This window comes from Fukomys damarensis, unplaced genomic scaffold, assembly GCF_012274545.1.
Source record: "Fukomys damarensis isolate Sample0158 unplaced genomic scaffold, DMR_v1.0_HiC HiC_scaffold_36, whole genome shotgun sequence".
Taxonomy (NCBI): domain Eukaryota; kingdom Metazoa; phylum Chordata; class Mammalia; order Rodentia; family Bathyergidae; genus Fukomys; species Fukomys damarensis.
The window spans coordinates 49,179,622-49,191,579 of NW_022900948.1; the positions used below are offsets into that span (position 1 = coordinate 49,179,622).

An 11,958-nucleotide genomic window follows, 5' to 3' on the forward strand; every position below is an offset into this window, starting at 1 on the left:
CGGCTCCGGCCCGGGACCCAGTACTGGCTGCCGGGGGAAGCCTGCAGCACCCGGACGCCATGCCCCGCCGGCGCGGGTTGGATACGTAACTTCCGATCGGCATCGGAAGCGGAAGGGCTCTAGTCGAGTACTTCCGGTCGAAATCGGAAAGCGGAAGGTGGCGCGGGTCTGGGACTTTGGTTGACTGCCAGTCGTGATGCCAAGCGTTCAGCTCCTGGTTCTCTTCGGCAGCCAGACAGGCACTGCCCAAGATGTGGCGGAGAGGCTGGGCCGCGAGGCTCGGCGCCGGCGGCTGGATTGCCGCGTGCAAGAGCTGGATTCGTACGCCGTGGTGAGGCTCGACGGCCGGGCGGGAGACCCTGGGCCCGATGGCGTCGGGCGGTCGGAGCCGATGCAGGGGAAGAGGAGGCTTGGCTTCAGGTTGGGGCCTCCGCGAGATGGTTTCTCTGAGTGAAGGGGAGGACATGTCGGGGGCCTGTTCCTTACGGCCAGAGCTCTTACACTTGTGTCTTTTCGTTGAGGCGAATCTGATTAGGGAGCCCCTGGTGATATTTGTTTGTGCGACTACAGGCCAAGGAGACCCTCCTGACAACATGAAGGTAAGGCTGGCTTGGTGTAGCTCCCTCCACCCTAACCCCATTTTCACCGCTTAGAAATTCCAAGAAGCACTTTAAGTCGTTTCCCCTGGAGACACTTTAGAGATTGTTTGGAGCGGATACTTTTGAGTGGAGCTGGGGGCTCTCGTTGTCCTTGCTAATAAATTCTTAATAGCCACTAAATAGCCTTGTTCTCCATTGTAGCACTTTGTGTTTTTCCAAACAGATGTCGGATTCTGGCCTGGGTCTTGGGTGTATCTCCAGGCTCTGTAGCCTTCAAGGAACATTCTTTAATGTTTGATCATCTTGGATGAACTTGTATTCCTGGCACCATCTAGTGCTGGGGATCCATCTGTGAATCTAGTAGCCACATTTCTAGCTCTCACAACCTCACAGTAGATTTGTTGTGTTTTGTTTTGTACCAAGGATTGAACTCAGGACCTTGCACTTGTGAGGCAGGCAGCGGAATTACTGAGCTACATCTTTGGCCCCAAGCTCATAGTAGAAACAGCGGGTTTCATGGGCAGTTAAGAGTACCAGGAAATGCCTGCTTCTGGGGAACATGCAGGATGTTGTGGGATCCTGGGGCCTCACACGGAGCTTTCTGTCAGGAACATAGGCTGAGTCCCAAGGATGAATGGGAGCTGGACAGGGAAGATGGAGCTGGTGCAGAGGAGAAAGATGGCCAGGCAAATGTGAAGAGTGAAAAGCAGTTAAGGATGGCCAAGCTAAGGACAGGAGAGGAAAGGAAGCTAGTCAGGAAGCCAGGCCAGATTCAGAGTCTGAGCAGCCACAGGAAGGCAGACAGGTGGGCTGGAAGTGAAGTGCTGTGAAGACTGGGGGGGTAACAGAGTAATGCTCACATTCTAGCAGCAACAACAGCTCTCTTCAGGGAGTGAGATGATGCCAGAGATTCATAGCCCAGGAGAGAGGTGCTAGTGGTCTGAGCCAGAGCAGTGGCAGAAAGTGCAAAGTGGACACATTCTAGAAAGGTTAAGGAGGTAGAATCTGCAGGGCTTGTAATTGAAGGGGTCTGGAAGATGAGGAAGAGGTAGAATTTCAGTTGAGATTTGGCCTTTGGAACCAGAATGGGTGCTACCCATGGAGAGAGGTATGCCCAGTGCTGGGAGATTGAGTAAGTCTGGAGCTCTAGGGGGGTCCTTGGACCAAAATCCAGCTCTAGGGGTGAGAAAAACCCCTATGCCAAGACCGCCGCCTACATCAAAGCAGAGGGCAGGGCTGTGGCCAGGCAGTGGGGAGGGCATGTACCTTCTTCAAGGTCAAGTTCAGGGAGGTAGGTGTTTCACAAAGGGCTGCAGCCATCAAAGCTGTGTGGAAGTTAAATAAGATGAGGCCTGGGAGGCATCCCTGGGATGGTTGATTTAGAGTAGTTTCTTGGCTTGTGGGGAGAGAAGCCGAGTTACTGGGGATCAGAGAGTTAGTAGGGAGGTCCTCTGAGAATGTCTGGCTATTTAAACATTCTGGCTGTGAAAGAGCTAAGGAATTCGAAAGAAAGAGTTTTATAGGATGGGAGAGACTCGGCATGTTCAGTGTTGGTGGGGGATGGAGAGAGAAGAATGAGGAGGGGTGTAACAGAGCAAGGTGCTGTGGGGAGCCCTGGTCAGGCCTGAGGGGCAGAATGGGGGATAGGATGGAAGCAGGAAGTGAGTGATGGGATGGAAAGGTGCTGGCTTAGGAGAGGAGAGGAGTTGAGACTGTGCTGGGTTGTCAGGGCAGCCAGTGACACCCAGGTATGACAGTCCCTGAGGTATGACGAGACACAAGTGGACAGAATGGCGGAGGGAAGAGTGGTGGGAATGGGCAGCCCTCAGAGGAAACGAGTGATGCTACCACCCTCCCTGACCACAGAAGGAGCTGGGCCCCTTTGGCGGCTGCAGGTCCTGCACCACAGAGGCTAAGGAGCAGCTCCCCAGTGACCATCTGCTTGCTGGGCGGGAAGCCTTAGCCTCTCTGCTGTGTTCTTCTTTGGGAAGCAGCAGGATCACAATGAAAGGCCTGACGGTCCCTGCCATCCTGGTAGTTAAGCCCACTGGGCACCAGGCACATGTTCGGCACTTCCATCAGCCTCGAGTACAGGTGGATTATGTGTAACTACCACACAGAGCAGAATCTTCACTAAGAGGCATAGGCAGAGAAAGCAACAGGAATAGGCTGGATGCAGCACCCACAGGAAAAGGCCAGCACGACAGAGCAGGACTGGGCTGGCAGCACAGAAGAGGGTTTTAGAAAAATTAGAGGATGCAGCAGGGAAATTGTCCCAAGGGATGTAACAAAGAGCAAGGTGGAAAACAAGAAAAGAGATCAGAGCTCAAAGATCAGCTAAGCATGATGGTACAACCTGTAATCCCAGCATCTGGGAGGCTAAGGCAGGAGCATTGCAAGTTTCAGCCTCATCTGAGTGATTTAGCGAGACTCTGTCTCAAAAATTGTTTTTTAAATGGAGGTTTAGCTCAATGCAAAGGCCCTGTGTTCAGTCTGTAGTACTGCCAAAAGAAAAACTTCATGTCAGGAGTCTCAAAATAAAAAGATAGGAAATTACCAAGAAAAGTAGCAAAATGTCCCAGAATTGAAGGCTGAGATTCCAGCCTGGGACATGACCACATGCCTGAGAGACGCATGCTTGAGAGTGAACAGGGCAACGGCTGAGGCATGCTCTGCGTGTCTAGTTGTTGTAGACAAAGAGCATGCCCAGGCAGCTGCTGTGGGATACCATGGCAGCACACAGATGGTGCTGGCTTCTTAGCAGCAGCCACCAAGCTGGAAGAGTCCAAAGCAGCCTTGGCCCCAAGGGCCACAGTTCTCCTCCATGGCGTTGCCCACAGGCCTACTCAGCGCCTCCCACAGGCTGGGCATAGGCCTCTCCCTGAGCCCTTGGGCTTCAGGAAGCAAGGCCCTAGGAAGCAGGTATTTGTTTGAAACCTCCCAGCAAGGTGCCAGGATGGCATGGGCCAGTGGGCAGAGCTGGGCCCTGACACAGAGTGCTGACAGGACATCGCCCATCGTGTGGGGTCTGAGGACTCTCCTGCTGCCTCTGTCCTTGTCCACATAAAGCAAGGTGGGTGAGGCAAAGCCAGACCTCCTCATAGCCCACACCAGGCTGCAGTAGGGAGGCAACTTGATGCCTCTCCTTGTGTGTGGGCCTCAGTGCTGCCAAGGAAGACATGGAAGGGGGATTGCTCCCAGCTGGGATCATCTGGCTCCAGGGATGGCATGGGATGCATCCCAGGTGCTCTGAGGCTTGGGTGTTGGGATCTGGAGCAGCAGGAGGATGGACCCAAGGGTTCCTGAGGAAAAGGGGGCAGAACAAGAAGGGAGACAGGCTGAGGTAGAGGGTCCTGGTGGTGGCGCAGACCCCACTGGGGCCCTTCCCTGAGCTACACCTGGGGCCCAGGCCAAGCCCTGACAGGACTGTGGAGATGCTGACCCTCGGGCCTGGCTGGAAGCAGAGGGCTGAGTAGCAGGTATGCAGACAGGTTGGCTTCCCAACCTCTTTGGAGCAATGGCTTTTTCCTTTATAATTTTATACATTTTCCCAAGTTTTTTGTTGTGTACTAGAATAAAAACCAGTTCTGTTGTTTTGGTAACACAAGCTCTTAAGGAGCAAAAGGGCCTCTTCATGCCCTGGGAAGGAGGCCTCACTTGCCATGTGCAGGCCTGGCACTTAGCACCCGCCTCCTTGCCCCAAGACTTCCCTACATCCCCATACAATGGGCTGGCCTAGAGCCAGGGGCCCTGACACCGGCTTCCTCTGGCCAGAACTTCTGGAGGTTTATATTCCGGAAGAACCTGCCGGCCACCTCCCTCTGTCAGCTGGACTTTGCTGTCCTGGGCCTCGGGGACTCCTCCTATGCCAAGTGAGTAGGGGTGGTGGATGTGGGGCCCAGCATGCTGGCTGCACAGGGATGGTTCTGGAGGTCTGTGCCCCTCCAGGCTTCGGGCATGAACGCTGGTGAGGGGAGGGCAGCCGAGGAGCAGAGCTGGGCTCACACCAGCCAGGGACACGTCCTACCCAGTTCTGTTCCCTGCCAGGGATAAAACAGACACCACGAGGTGTTTATGCCATACGCAGAGGGCTGAGATGGGCAGCTCACTCCAAGGCCACGTCTCGCCTGGCCTGGAGTCGCCACTGGGTTTACTGTTTCAGCATTTTCACAACACACAGCCACGTCTCTGAGGATTGTCACTTTGTATCACTACCTCATAGATCAGGGGTTTATGTTCAGGGTGGGGACCGCATCTTAGGAGGCTCAGGCTTTGAGTCTGTCTGTCCAAGGGGCCCGGGGTTGGCCGGTACCACCTGCCTGACTGCGTACTCTGCACGAGATGAAGAGCTCAGAACACAGGAGAGGAAGCAGCTTCTCATCATGTTCTGCTGGAGCTCTTGTTCCTGCGCTGTGCACATACCAGTGCAGCCCCAGGGTGTGAGAGGTTGGAGCACCAGTTTTGCTCTATAAACAGAAGGGAAACATGCCCAGGGAGGTATCTGACCCCCTCCTCACTTGAAGCCTCAGCCGAGGAGTGACCAAGCCCTGGCCAGGGTCAGGACTGGCTGGAGGGTCAGGACTGTCCCCCTTACCAGCTGCTTCCTAGTGATCTGGGCACTGGTGCACCTGGGCTGCAGTGCAGGCTCAGCGCAGTTTCTCCATCTGCAGATTTAACTTTGTGGCCAAGAAGCTGCACCGCCGGCTGCTGCAACTTGGGGGCAGTGCCCTCCTGCCCGCATGCCTGGGTGATGACCAGCATGATCTGGGGTGAGTATGGTCCGTGGGTCTCCCATCATGGCGGTGGTGGACAGGTGAGTCACCTGCCCATGTCCAACAGCTGTGCTTTCTCCCAGGCCAGATGCTGCCATTGACTCCTGGCTGAGGGACCTGTGGGAGAAGGTGCTGGGCCTGTACCCAGTGCCTCTGGACCTCGCCGAGATCCCCCCTGGAGTCCCGTGAGTGAGGGCCTCAAGTCAGCCCTGGGGAGGCCACGGACATACCCTGGCAGGGACCTTACCCTGGTCTTTTCAAGTGGGCTAGTGGCTCAGGAGGGAGCCTATAGCCTGCTGCCAGGCCGCCAGGCCTAATGCCCGTGTCCCCTACCCCCACCCCGCAGCTTGCCCTCCACGTTCGCCATCCAGCTCTTCCAGAATATGCCCAGCACAGTTGCCCAGGAGCCGTTTGTGTCAAGTCTGGATCCTCATCAGCCCCCATCAGAGTCACAGCCATTCCTAGCACCCATGGTCACAAACCAGAGGGTCACAAGTCCCTCACACTTCCAGGATGTTCGGCTGATCGAGTTTGACATCACTGGCTCTGGCATCAGGTGGGAGCCGGCCTAAGACCCCACGCAAGCAGGGTGCCCAGTACTTGGGGATCAAGGTGGACAGTGATCCTGGGGCTCAGAGAGGTCTGCAGCAGCTCAGCGGCCTTGTCCGCAGACCCCACCACTTTCCCTGGAGCCCCCACCTCCTCCCTTACTGCACCAGTCACCTGCCCCTAGGCTGCCATCCCTCCCACGTTGTCCCACACAGCTTCTCTGCCGGCGATGTGGTACTGATTCAGCCGTCCAACTCAGCCGCCCACGTCCAGCAGTTCTGCCGGGTGCTGGGCCTGGACCCCAACCAGTGGTTCACACTGCACCCACGGGAGCCAGGTGAGCGGGGAGCCAGCTGCCCACCTACCACCCCACAGAGGCCCCAGCCCATGACACCTCCACTCCTGCTCCAGGTGTGCCCTGCCCACCAGGGCTGCCCCAGCCCTGTTCCGTGTGGCACCTTGTGACCCAGTATCTGGACATTGCCAGCGTGCCCCGCCGCTCTTTTTTTGAGCTTCTGGCCTGTCTGTCCGCACACGAGCTGGAGCGGGAGAAGCTGCTGGAGCTCAGCTCGGCCACAGGTCAGGAGGCGCTGTGTGAATATTGTAGCCGGCCTCGAAGGACCATCCTGGAGGTCAGGGCCAACCCGGAGGCCAGAGAGTGGCAGGGTTGTGGGTACTGAGTCACAGGCCAGGAACCTGTGCTGAGGGTCTCTGCCCAGGTGCTGTGTGACTTCCCACACTCAGCGGGTGCCATCCCCCCGGACTACTTGCTGGACCTCATCCCACGGATCCGGCCAAGAGCCTTCTCCATTGCCTCGTCTCTGCTGGTGAGGGCAGCCCCCGGGCTCGGCAGGCAGGGCTGCCTCCAAGCAGAATGGCGTGGCAGCTACGGTGCCCACTGTTCCCCCAGGCTCATCCCAACAGGGTGCAGATCCTCATGGCTGTGGTGCAGTACCAGACTCGCCTCAAGGAGCCCCGCCGTGGCCTCTGCTCCTCCTGGCTGGCCTCCCTGGACCCTGGGCAAGGTGACTCCTCCTAGGAGGGTGAGGGGACTGCAGCCCAGCCCTCCCATTCTGCCCCATGCTCATGGCCAGTGCCCTTGTCCTGTGCCATTGAGCCCCTTCATGCCACCTCCCTCCTGTGGCAGGACCCATCCGGGTGCCCCTGTGGGTACGGCCAGGCAGTCTGGCCTTCCCAGAGTCCCCAGACATACCTGTGATCATGGTGGGGCCTGGCACCGGCGTGGCCCCCTTCCGAGCAGCCATCCAGGAGCGTGTGGCTCAGGGTCAGACTGGTGAGTGTGGGGACCCCAGGCTGAGTCATGGCTGGGGCTGGCACCATGGGACCCCACAGATCTGTGTCCAGCTTGAGGCCACCCTGTACTCCCCAGGAAACTTCCTGTTTTTTGGCTGCCGCTGGCGGGGTCAGGATTTCTACTGGGAGGCTGAATGGCAGGAACTGGAGAAGAGAGGTTGCCTGACTCTCATCACAGCCTTTTCCCGGGAGCAGGTGGGTGTGATCTGGAGCAGGGAGGGGGAGGAGGAGAGCAGCAGACTCAGCCCCACTGCTTGCAGGAACAGAAGGTGTATGTGCAGCACCGGCTCCAGGAGCTGGGGCCCCTCGTCTGGGAGCTGCTGGACCGTCGTGGCGCTTACTTCTACCTGGCAGGGTGAGCCCAGGCTCAGGGCTGGGAGCTATGGGTGCCCCACCTTGCGAGGTCCCAGCTGCACTGAGCATCTCTGGTTGCCCATGTAGCAATGCCAAGTACATGCCGGCAGATGTCACGGAGGCCCTGACGTCCATCTTCCAGGAGCACGGTGGGCTCTCCAGCCCTGATGCAACCACTTACCTTGGCATCCTCCAGCGTACGCTGCGCTTCCAGATGGAGACCTGGGCCTGAGAGGCCACCTGCCAGCCCACAGCCAATCTGACAGCTGTCCTGGGGTCCAGGGGAGTCCCCGGGGAAGCTCGTAGTAGAGGAGCCAGCAACAGCTCATACCCTGGTCCTTACCACACTGAAGGACCAGGGTCCTATGCCATCAGCCCTGACTACAGCCTGACCTACCACCCCGCCCTGTCTATGCCCTGCCCCACCATCCTGTCCTGTGTCCCCCACTTGGGAACAGGGCACTGTTCATCTTTCTGCCTGGGTGCTCCCAGCCATTCCATGGCACCCTGGGGGACCATGCTGCTCCCAGTTGCCCTGCAGTACCCACAGCGCTCAGGGTTGGGCCAGAGGCTACCAGAGCCTCCACAGCCTCCTAAGCATCGTGAAGAGCCCAGGCCAGGCCCTTTCTCTCCGAGTCCCAGAAGCCTTGGTAGTAAATGTGGCCTCTGGGCAGCTGTTCCCATGCGTGTTGTCTTTCTGCTCCATGTTACAGGTGGTGGGTGGGTCCTGCGTGTTCTCCATGGCCCCTCCAGTGGTGTGGGCACCCACATGTGTGGCACTGCACAGCTACCTTGTCCATCACCTCGCACTTGGGTGTCCAGTATAACATGAACTCGGGGTCCTGGAGACACCCAGCCAAGCCTGCCCTGCCTCGGACGCTGCAGTTCCCTGGCAGGCCAGTGATGTGAGGAATGCTAGGCCCGCCCAGGCCTACCCAGGAAGGGGTGGGAAGGGGCGTGGCGTGGTCCCCGCCCCCAGGCTACCTCTGCCTGGGCCCCAGATCTGGGAAGGGCAACCTTGACAGAGTAGGTGGGCCGGCAAGCCAGTCCTGGCCAGGAAGGAAAGAGCGAAGAGCGTTTGTGTAGTCAGTCAGTCCGTCGTTGACACGGGGATTGGATGTGGCTGAGGCTCAACACCAACAGATCCTGACCAGAAAGGGTTCTGTGTGGGCCCAGGAGCTGCCTGGAGCAAGCACCCAGCCAGGTTCTAGAGAAGTTCCTGTTGGGCCAGGGAGCCCAGAAGTGTAGCTGGAGGTCAGTACTCGGGAGCAGTGGGGTGGCATCCAAACCCTGCCCAGCTGCTGAGGGCCACACTGACCTCCACACCTCCCCCACCGCCAACCCACAGGCTGGAGCCCCTACCCACCCATCCTGACTCCCGCTCTAGGGACCCCACCTTGGGCCCCTCGGACTTCAGTTCTAGGCCTTCCAGTCCTCTGTGGGCCTCTCTGGGTCCTGAGTGTCTGGACTTGCTGTGCCAACCTCCAGCAGATGGGGGAGGCCTGGGGCCCCCCCAGTGTGCCAGTACTCTGGGCAGTGAGCCCCTGCTTGGGGCCACAGCCTCAGCTAGCACCTGGGTTCTGCCAGAGCTGGGGGAGCCGGTGGAGGACCACAGGCAGGAGGAGGAGTGTCCTATCTGCACAGAGCCCTATGGGCCCAGTGAGCACCGCCTGACTCTACTGAACTGCGGCCATGGCCTGTGTTCAGGCTGCCTGCACCAGCTGCTGGGCACAACCTCCAGTGCAGACCTGGGTCGCGTATGCTGCCCTCTGTGCCGCCAGAAGACACCCATGCTGGAGTGGGAGATCTGCCGGCTGCAGGAGGAGCTGCTTCAGGCTGATGGGCCCCAGCGCCCGCCACCCCCTGTACCCCCCACACCCGCTGGCCGTAGGCCTGGGCCCTGGGGCTCCCTCGAGCACCGCTACCAGCCACGCTTCCTGGTGGGGCCTATGGGCAGCCGGGGCTGCCTGCCCTTCCTGCCCTGCCCACCCCGTCTGGGCACCTGGCTGTGGGCACTGCGGGAACGTGGGCCCTGCGCCCGCCGCCTGGTGCTGCTGAGCCTGCTGGCGCTTGAGCTGCTGGGGCTGCTGCTCATCTTCACACCGCTCATGCTGCTGGGGATGCTCTTCATGCTCCTGGACCGCGCCAGCCGCTGAGCCCAGCTAGATGACCAGGCTCGAAAGCTCAACTTCAGACAGTCCTGGCCTTCCCGAGCCCCAGACACCAGAAGCCTGGCCTGGCCAGAGAGCCCACTCCATCCTGCAGTCCGGACATAATCTGGGCCCAAGGACACTATGCAAGGACAGCTGCTAGAGGAGGGCAGCAGGAAGGACCTCGAGCCAGGCCCTGCCCTGGCCATGGCAGACTCTGGGTCACAGCACCCCCTCCTGAGGCCCATCCAAGGAGGACAACATGAGAGGCAGGACATGTGGAAGTGAGTCTGTTGCCAGGGGAAGGACAGGGGCCACAGGAGCTGACCTAAAATCTAGATCAGAGCCAGCGTGTCCTTGAAGGTCACTGCGGCCAGGGGAAGGGCCTGTGCAGCACATGGCTGGCCCAGGGAAGCCAGGGGCTTAGAGGTACTGGCTCCCAACACAGCTTGAAGCTCTCACCTGCAGGATGCCACAGCCATGGGTAAATGGTGATGTGATTAAGGTGCGGTGCTGAGCATGTGCCTAGCACAGAAATTGGCTCTCAATAAACAGGAGCTCCTGGCACCATGGACATGCAGCCTGGCTGTCCTCCCAGTTAACTATTCTCCGTCATCAAGGCAGACCCCCACACCCCAGTGCAAAGGGACCTTCCCCAAATCCTGCTGCCCCTGACAGGAAGCTCCTGGTCCTAGTGGCCCTCGCCGGGAGACCCATGCAGGGCCAAGGGCACAAGGAGAAAAAAACCCTGAGTCTTCCCCCACACCACGGCCAGTGCAGAGTGCAGGTCTTGTCCTTACACGGCTAGGCTTGCTCCACGTGTTGGCCACTCGACTAGCCTGTGGGCACACATTGGCAGCACACACACTCGGGGCCAGACCCAGTCCTCCTGAGCAGCATGCCCTAGCCTGGCCCCTAACACACAGGGATGAGCCTCCCTCTGGCAGTTCCAGGCTGGATACAGTCCAGGCTGCAGCCATGGGTACCTACCCTGGGCCCATGGGAGCAAGCCTCAGTCCAGGGAACAGGTGCAAACTTTGGCAAAGAGTTTTAATGGCAGAGTTGGCTGCAGTGACAATGCCACACAGGGTAGGGCCACAAGCCGTGGTGGGCAAGGGAAGGTCAGCGGGTGACAGGGTAGGGCTGGGTCCCTGAAGAAGCAGCAAGTGAGGACTGGAGGCCAGCAGCGGGCAGGTGGGTGCTACATGATGGAGCAGGCAGACAGCGGGTTCCGCACATGGCAGGTGCACGCAGCCCCACAGTACTGCCTGAAGGTCTGGTAGCAGCTGCCCTCAGGCTCTCCCCCCCACTGGCCACCAGATGGAGCGGTCAATGCCTCGGGTGGCAGGCGGCTCAAGATGGACGTGTTGACAGCCAGCGCGGCCAGGCCGTAGTCGGTGAAGAGCACAGTCTCACGGCGGCAGGTGGGGCAGGAGATGAACTTGTACTTGGGGCAGGACTCATACAGGATCTGCAGGCACTGCTCACACACTGAGTGCAGGCATGACAGCACCCGGGGCCGCCGCTGCGTGACATTGTAGGTGTGCCCGCAGGTGGGGCACTCCAGGGGCTCCCCAGCTGCTGCTGCTGCTGCCCCTGATGACGATGAGGACGATGAGGAGGAGCTGGCTGAGGCTGCTGGACTGGGCCGGATCACATACTGATTCACAATCACCTCGTCCGCTGGCACCACTCTGGGGAAGCCCAGTTCCGAGCTGCCTTTGCCAGGTCGCCGTGGCAGGGGTGGGGTGTGGGGTGCCCCTTCCAAGGCAGGCATTTCCCCCCCACAGGCCTGGTTGACAATGATCTCTGTGTCGGAGGGCCAGGCACGCTTAGGTGCCAGAGTAGGGGTGGGCCGAGGTGCAGGTGGGAAGCAAGGGGTGGCGGCTGGAAGCTCAGGGAACTTTTCAGGGTGCACGATCTTCATGGCCTCCATCTTGAGGATGACATGTGGGCCCTTCAGGCAGGACATGAGGAGGCCCGGCCAGCCGCTGCCCACCTCGGGCCCAGGGTCAGCTGGCATCCGGCTGACTCCAGTCACACCAGATGTTCCGGTGGGCGGGGACGTTGGGTGGGGGCGAGGGGGCAGACAGGGAACAGCATCTTGGTCCTGCCAGGCCTGATGGAGACCCCGGCCGCCCCGTGGACTCCTGGGGGCGGCCGGCGAGACCTGGGGGGGCTGAGTGCCCCCCAGTGGCCACAGCGGCCTCTCTGGTCCAG

The 11,958-nt window shown here is 59.6% G+C and overlaps 3 protein-coding genes across 6 annotated transcripts; 2 read left to right on the top strand and 1 right to left on the bottom strand.

The window, feature by feature from the left end:
• Positions 1–109: 109 nt before the first annotated feature.
• On the top strand, positions 110–8,291 carry Ndor1 (NADPH dependent diflavin oxidoreductase 1). Of its 4 annotated transcripts, none has more exons than XM_010608803.3 (14): positions 110–331; positions 522–599; positions 4,374–4,471; positions 5,270–5,368; positions 5,455–5,556; positions 5,718–5,927; positions 6,136–6,257; positions 6,332–6,552; positions 6,640–6,747; positions 6,831–6,945; positions 7,068–7,214; positions 7,311–7,429; positions 7,495–7,589; positions 7,676–8,290. In XM_010608803.3, the coding sequence occupies exons 1-14, from the start codon at positions 197–199 to the stop codon at positions 7,818–7,820; spliced, it is 1,794 nt and encodes a 597-aa protein (XP_010607105.1). In that variant the 5' UTR covers positions 110–196; the 3' UTR covers positions 7,821–8,290. The 4 variants fall into 4 exon arrangements, with proteins under 4 accessions (XP_010607105.1, XP_010607107.1, XP_010607104.1 ...); XM_010608805.3 differs by having other exon boundaries at positions 252–420; positions 7,676–8,291; XM_010608802.3 differs by having other exon boundaries at positions 252–599; positions 7,676–8,291.
• A 125-nt stretch (positions 8,292–8,416) lies between these two features.
• Positions 8,417–10,311, top strand: LOC104851661 (RING finger protein 208). The gene is made up of 2 exons (XM_033759010.1): positions 8,417–8,493; positions 8,820–10,311. The coding sequence occupies exons 1-2, from the start codon at positions 8,417–8,419 to the stop codon at positions 9,742–9,744; spliced, it is 1,002 nt and encodes a 333-aa protein (XP_033614901.1). The 3' UTR covers positions 9,745–10,311.
• A 460-nt stretch (positions 10,312–10,771) lies between these two features.
• Positions 10,772–11,952, bottom strand: Rnf208 (ring finger protein 208). The gene has a single exon (XM_010608801.3). The coding sequence runs from the start codon at positions 11,759–11,761 to the stop codon at positions 10,940–10,942; it is 822 nt and encodes a 273-aa protein (XP_010607103.1). The 5' UTR covers positions 11,762–11,952; the 3' UTR covers positions 10,772–10,939.
• Positions 11,953–11,958: the final 6 nt, after the last annotated feature.